Source organism: Leptodactylus fuscus, chromosome 11 (assembly GCF_031893055.1).
Source record: "Leptodactylus fuscus isolate aLepFus1 chromosome 11, aLepFus1.hap2, whole genome shotgun sequence".
NCBI classification, from domain to species: Eukaryota; Metazoa; Chordata; class Amphibia; order Anura; family Leptodactylidae; genus Leptodactylus; species Leptodactylus fuscus.
Window position 1 is genome coordinate 25,008,118 of NC_134275.1, and position 6,669 is coordinate 25,014,786.

The 6,669-nt window shown below is 39.4% G+C and overlaps 1 protein-coding gene across 1 annotated transcript; it reads right to left on the reverse strand.

The window, feature by feature from the left end:
- Positions 1-451: 451 nt before the first annotated feature.
- Positions 452-6,118, reverse strand: DNAAF6 (dynein axonemal assembly factor 6). Its single transcript, XM_075259078.1, has 6 exons — positions 6,023-6,118; positions 4,396-4,468; positions 2,874-2,973; positions 2,699-2,795; positions 1,194-1,279; positions 452-600 (listed from the first exon to the last, which is right to left on the reverse strand). The coding sequence occupies exons 1-6, from the start codon at positions 6,113-6,115 to the stop codon at positions 471-473; spliced, it is 579 nt and encodes a 192-aa protein (XP_075115179.1). The 5' UTR covers positions 6,116-6,118; the 3' UTR covers positions 452-470.
- Between the last annotated feature and the right edge of the window lie 551 nt (positions 6,119-6,669).

Sequence of the window (6,669 nt, forward strand, 5' to 3'; positions counted from 1 at the left end):
TTTATTTTCTTTCAGTTGCTCAGAAAAAGCTGAGCAGAGCAGTCAGGAGTGGAACGATGCTTTTCAGACCCTTGCTGGAATATCCTATTAATATGTCACTAATGTGTTTACATAAATGGTTATGTTAATAAAAATGAGTGGCATTTATTTTCATTAGTGGAGTTCACACAACTTGCTTTACATGCTGTTAGCTGCCTGGCTTGTCGGAATCACTTTGCATTAACTTTACACCATCGGAGAATATGATCGATTAAAAGTTTATTAAGGATACTTGACTTTTGTAAGACAGGTGAAACTAGAGAGCAGCATAAGTGCAAGTGAGCAAGTTTTCCATGGATCAGTTTCAGAAGACACACAAGAACCTTCAAAGACGATATTACTACAGTATTTAAATAACTTGACTTTTAAGAAATATAATAAATGCATCACACTGACAAACCATGTTATATAAACAGTAGATATTACAAACGTCATGAAAAGTTGACAAAGTCAAGGTCTCTGGCCATAGTGAGGGTGACTTCTAGAGTTTCTGTGTCCGCTCTAAATTGTGCTTTTCCAGTTTTGTCATTTACTGGATGGGGAAGATGTAATCCCAGTTTACTAAAAGAAAAAAAAAGAAAAATTAAAAGTCTGTAAAAGAATGTTTTCTCTTGTGAATTCTGACTGAATATACCTTGAGTATACTGTATGCCATATACCAGTTAGGACACAGGATAAGTGGGAACATCACCACTGTAGCCATATAAACAATGAGCAGCAGGGAAGATTGACACGGCACGCCGAAGCAAATAAAAGGTTGAGTAAGCGTTCTTTGTACGATCACAATTCCTAGTGGTGGAACGTATTTTACATACCTTGGAAAACTCATTTAATACTGTATGGGCTAGAATAATCAAGTATATTTTCCTTGTTTGTCAAAAATGCATTTTTCTATCTTTTAAAACTGTTTTTATTAAGAGGTACAGAGTACATAATAACAAATGTAGGTTGCTCAAAAGTATACAGAGCACAACGCACAAATTTTTGTTTTACAATGCTCGTTTAAGTGACATGAAACATCATGTAAGAGGTAGAGGATAGATAGGGAAGGGGAGAAGGGGTCCGGGTGAGGGTACAAGATAGAACAGGGGGAGGATGGGGAAGAACAGGGGGTAAATACAGTCAAAAATGCATTTTTCATAAGGATTACTTACTATTTGGGAGTACGGAGGTCTAGAAACTTTCTCCTGATGTCAAGTGACATGTCAGAGGCTTTTGTGTTGGGGAGATGGATTTTAACCTAGAGTGAAAATATAAGTAAATAAATCTAATGGAGTAAAAAACTAAACACTTACATAGAAAGTGACATAATAGCATTTAGTAGCATTTAGTAGCAATAGCTTTTCTGAAGAAGTGAAAAGGAGAGGTGTAAAAAATATTATTGCTAATACTGTTCATTAACAAATGGCTGTAGGGAGATACCATATTGTGGAATAATGTTTCACCAGCAAAGGCATTTATGCAAGGTACAGTATTACCGTGCTTCCAGTCTATGGCAAGACACACATTCTTTATTCTGATACTCCTGGTTTGCTATTGAATAATGTTTAGTTATACTACACCGTGTCTGAGAGTAATACTAAAATACTATATATTAAAAGGATTTCCAAGTATTGGAGCATGCCATGTGGTGGCCAGTAGATGTTTAAAATAAAATACAAAAAAAATACAGTATACTGAAGTTTCCCCTGCACTTTGCTGTCCGTATCTGGTGTCTGTTCAAGGCTTGTTCTGAGGCCTCGTTGTCAGAACTTGTGCCCCACGTGACTGCTGAAACCAATGAGTAGCCTTACCGGTCCCTCTCCAGCAACTGGTGAGGCCACTGATTGGTTCCAGTGGTCAGTTGTGGTACAGTACTTCCGGAAAGAGGCCCGTGCACTACATGAGTCTGAACATACATCGGGTTGAACCTCCGAGTGCTCCTCCCCTGGATTCTGCAGGAGTTTCTCCAATACCTCATCAACCCCATTAAGGATCATACTACACTATAAAATACAATATCTTGTAACCAAGTACACTCAATAATAATTGTCATAGGTGGAGGAGTTCAAAATCATTAGTAGCAGCTGCAAAATAGGCCAAATGTGCTATTGATAAGAATGCAACTAGATTATTTGCTTGATCCAACTAATTACAAGTACTTAATCTTATTTACATCATACAGTTGGCAAATATGTTAAAGAGGTTTTGGCTCCTAGCGCCACCTATTGAAAGGTAGCTCCCTATAGATTAATACCTTTTTTCAAAGAAACCTAAGGGCACAATCTTGGAATAATAGCCAGGCTAGTATGACTCTTCCAGAAGGAAGAGGCTCCCATCCGAGGTCAATTATTTTTTTCGTTTAAGCTTAAGACTGTGCCCTTTGTGCCAAAAAAGTGTCACTTGTGCCTAGGTGCATGGGCCCTGGGAAGAAGTGTCTAATCGGCACCTTATCGTAGGTGCCCCTTATGCTGGAGCAGGGGACAACAAGACATTAAACACTAATACACTAAATGAATCCCTTTGCATCTAGTGTATACTCAATGATCCTGCTAATAGACTTATTTTAAGACAAAAGCTTGTAAGGTTTCATTTAAACATATTTGTTTGAAAAGTATTTTACACAAACCTTTTTTTGTGAATAAATTATACTACTTGAGAACTAGCCACATTGTCTTACCACCAAATCCTCACAACAAGCTGTTGATGAGTCTTTTCGACTCATGCCCAAAAAGATATCTTCACTTCCAACTCTCTGCTTAAAAAGTATTTCATATCTGTGAGAAAAAAAGAAAGAATTCCTAATCTGATTTGGACCTGTTTATTACTATATTAAATACCTTAGCAGTACTTACTCTGGCTGCTCTCTTGGGTCCAAAGAGTCATCAAATTCAGACCCATCAGGAATTTCCAGAACATTCCATATCTCTTTGCTGTCCTTGTCCTTTTGTGATGCTGTGAAAAATTAGGCATGTGTATGAAACTACATGAGATAGCATTTGAGCATTTTCAAATGTATAATATATGATAATAATAATTAATAATGTATATTGTCTTATCTCTGTATTGCCTAACTTTACCTTAAAGGGACCCTATCAGTTAGACACAATTTTTTCTAGGTACCATGTCGGCATAGCCTTCAGAAAGGCTATTCTTCTCCTACCTTTTGTCGTCTTCTCCGCGCCACCATTCACCTATAATCCTGTTTTTTGTCGGTATGCAAATTAGCTCTCTCGCAGCACTGAGGGCGGGCCCTAGCGCTCAAACAGCACTGGGGGCGTTACCCAATGCTGTGATAGAGCTATCTCCAGTGCCACCTTCATCTTCGTCAGCAGTGTCCTCTTCAGCCTCTTCTTCCAGCGTTGGCTTGTAACTTCTAGGCCTTGGGCAGAGCAGAATGCGCATGCCCACAGGCCACAAGAAAATGGCCGCTTGCACAGTATTGTAAGCGGCCATTTTCTTGTGGCCTGTGGGCATGCGCAGTCTGCTCTGCCCAAGGCCAAGAAATCATATAGAAAAGGAGCTTCTATCTGACACATATGCAAACCCCAAGAATATATACTCAGCACCCACAACAAAAGAACATGGGGTCCAAAGAAATGCAAGTTAAATAAATCAACAATAGAAAATACAAGGCCTAGAAGTTACAAGCCACCGCTGGAAGAAGAGGCTGAAGAGGACACTGTTGACGAAGATGGAGGCAGCGCTGGAGAGAGCTCTCTCGCAGCATTGAGGACGCTCCCAGTGCTGCGAGAGAGCTAATTTGCATACAGAGAAAAAACGGGCAAACAGCGGTGCGGAGAAGACGACGAAAGGTAGGAGAAGAATAGCCTTTCTTAAGGCTATTCCGACATGGTACCTAGAAAAAAATGTGTCTGACTGATACGATCCCTTTAAAAAAAGGTTGTCCCATTACAAAGACCTAGCCCCTATTCCACAGGATATATGTCTCACATTATTGCCAGTCTGAGTGCTGGGTCCCCCTGCATTCTGCCTATGAATGAAACACCAGTGCGCTTGCTTAACTTGCGCTCCATTCACTGCTATGGGGCTGCCGACACTGGTTAAGCAGAAATGTGGGAGGTCTGAGAACTGCAGTCCTGGAAAGAGTATTAAAATACACATCTGTTCTAGGTGTTCATTTATGTGTAAAAAACCAAACAAACCTGAAAGCTAACAGAAGGAGCCTTCTATTTTTATATTAGCATTGCTGTCAATGACAACACATACAAACAGAAAGTTTTCCATTGGAATCTTCCTCTGTTTAAATGTCTGTTGTCCTGATCCCTTGATAAATCTGAACATTGGGTAAATACATCAGAATAAAACCAATCTAATACTAAAATTACTTTCTTTGGCTAAATTATCAGTACTTACAAGTGCTAACTTTTTTTTCTGGCCTTAAAGGTCCAATATCTCCTGGATTGATCGCTGAGGATAAGGACTGTCCCTAAATGGTAAATTCATTAGAAAACACTACATTAAAGAAAAGGGAAGCAAATACATTAATTCTGTACAAACGAATGAAGGATAACTACTCTTTCCTTAAGCAAGTTAGGATGTTATACAGAACATATTTAATTGTACAAGTTATATGACGCCATGAGTTATGTACTATAGTTTTCACTGTTTGGTAGACACTAGGAAGTACCTCAGTAAATATAGACAATTTACTATGCCTTCATCAGAAAACTGCAATTAGCTTACCTCATTGCTTGGGATCCAAGAGCAGGAGATAACAGCTCTGAAAGCAAGAGTAATCCAGAGAACTCAGCCCCCCTTCCCTCCAGAGAGAAGTGGGTCAAGTCTTTCGACCCAAAATCAGATAACAGGCCGGGTCCCATAACAACATTGTATAAACAATCGGAAGAATAATTTCACATAGCAGGGAAAAGATGCAACATTTCAAAAGCAATGTGTTGAGGAAACCTCTTTAATTTACATAGGCTAGCAGTTTAGATATAAAAATACACAAAATATATTGGATAGATAGATGGCAAAGAGATGTAAAAGCATGTGCAACCTGTATTTAATAGATTTAGATAGCTTTGATTTCCATTCAAAAGAACAACAGTAGTGGCACTCTTATCCAGACTCCACAAACTATTCATGCAGCAGTAAAACAAGCATAGCCAAGTACAGAGCACAACAGCAATGGGCCACTTCGCGCTACACACGCTTCTATGCGCTAGTTCGGTCTGTTACTGTAGAATAACGTCTTTTGTGATATGGCCAGTTGCTGATGTGCGCTGTACCTGGCTATGCCTGTTTTACTGCTGCACGAATAGAGTTTTTGGAGTCTGGATAAGAGTGACGCTGCTGTTGTTCTTTTGAATAGACATTTCTTGCACTGAACAGTGTGCCCCTGGACTGACTCGCAGAGTCTGTGAGATAACTACTCCTATGAACATGTTTTTGTATTGGACATAAAAGTGAGCAGTGCCTGCCATATTTTCTTTTTGTGGTGCTATATACCTTTGATGCTTCATTCACATGACCGAGTGTGCCGTCTAAGCAGGGCACCCGATACTCTGTTCCGATCTGAACAGAATGACATCGGAGTGTGATCCAAAGGCCCTCAGCTAAAAAAAAAAATCATCCCCTCTTGATATGTACGCTCAATTGTGTCCATGAGGTCTAACTATCTTTTGCGAATCAGTAAAGCCAGACTGACACTCTAGACCACACAGTGTAAACCAGAGGTGGCAAAATTTAAAGACATATTCCCATTCCTAACATGTCAGTTCCTTATAATACCACTGCAGTCCCTAAATCCATTACACATCGTATGGAGAGTGAGTAGTGTGACTCATCATTGCCTCTATACAGAATAATGGCACCCATCACTGTCACCTCACAGTACAATGATCCCTATGAATGCCTCCATACAATATAATGGTCATGCACTAAGAGCACCACTTCATTTACCTTTATGTCAAACTACATTAAATTTCTTTCTAATTATTCATTTAGCATTTCAGCAGTTTTCAACCTCTATACCTACTTCATTTTCCTCCTCTTCTTCGGCATTGTTAAGCAAGGCAGACAAAGCTTCAATAGATGATATTGAGGAAAATTCACTCAGAGACTGCTCCATAACCAAATGATATCCTACAATGATAAAGCAATACATAAATAATATGATACACAACTTAAAGACATATTCCCATTCCTAACATGTCAGTTCCTTATAATATAAGGTTTGGAAGCATCTTTTCTTACAATTCTCTGTTTCTATCTAAAAAAGTGTGAATAAATGAACAGCTGGGTGTTACTAGCTGGGGGTGTTCCTGTCTGATGTTGTACATTCAGTGCCAGACTATACCGGGTCAAGGGGAATGGTAACTCCCAGTTCAACCCTTCTTCATTTTCAGCAGCAATAAAATAGGAAATGGCAAAAGGCGGAACTCTAAGAAAATTAATTATTTCATAGGCCTGGTTCACATCTACATTTGCAATTCCGTTTGGAGAGTCTGCTTGGGGACTCCCGAACAGAAACATATATGCATAAAAAAACCAGTTACCTAGAAAAACACGCGGAACCCCATAGACTATAATGAGGTCCGTGTGGTTTCCGTTCGCTTCCCGCATGAAACATGTGGAGAGAAAAGTGCTGCTTGAAGGACTTTTCTTTCCACATGTTTTGTGTGG

What these genes read in the sequence shown, in the direction of transcription:
- DNAAF6 (XM_075259078.1), bottom strand. Translation starts at nt 6,115, where the DNA reads ATGGAGCAGTCTCTGAGTGAATTTTCCTCAATATCATCTATTGAAGCT. An exon ending in AAGAAGAGGAGGAAAATGAA is followed by an intron (nt 4,469 to 6,022) that starts GTAGGTATAGAG and finishes TTTACCATTTAG; the next exon opens with GGACAGTCCTTATCCTCAGC. An exon ending in GACCTCCGTACTCCCAAATA is followed by an intron (nt 601 to 1,193) that starts GTAAGTAATCCT and finishes TTTTTCTTTTAG; the next exon opens with TAAACTGGGATTACATCTTC.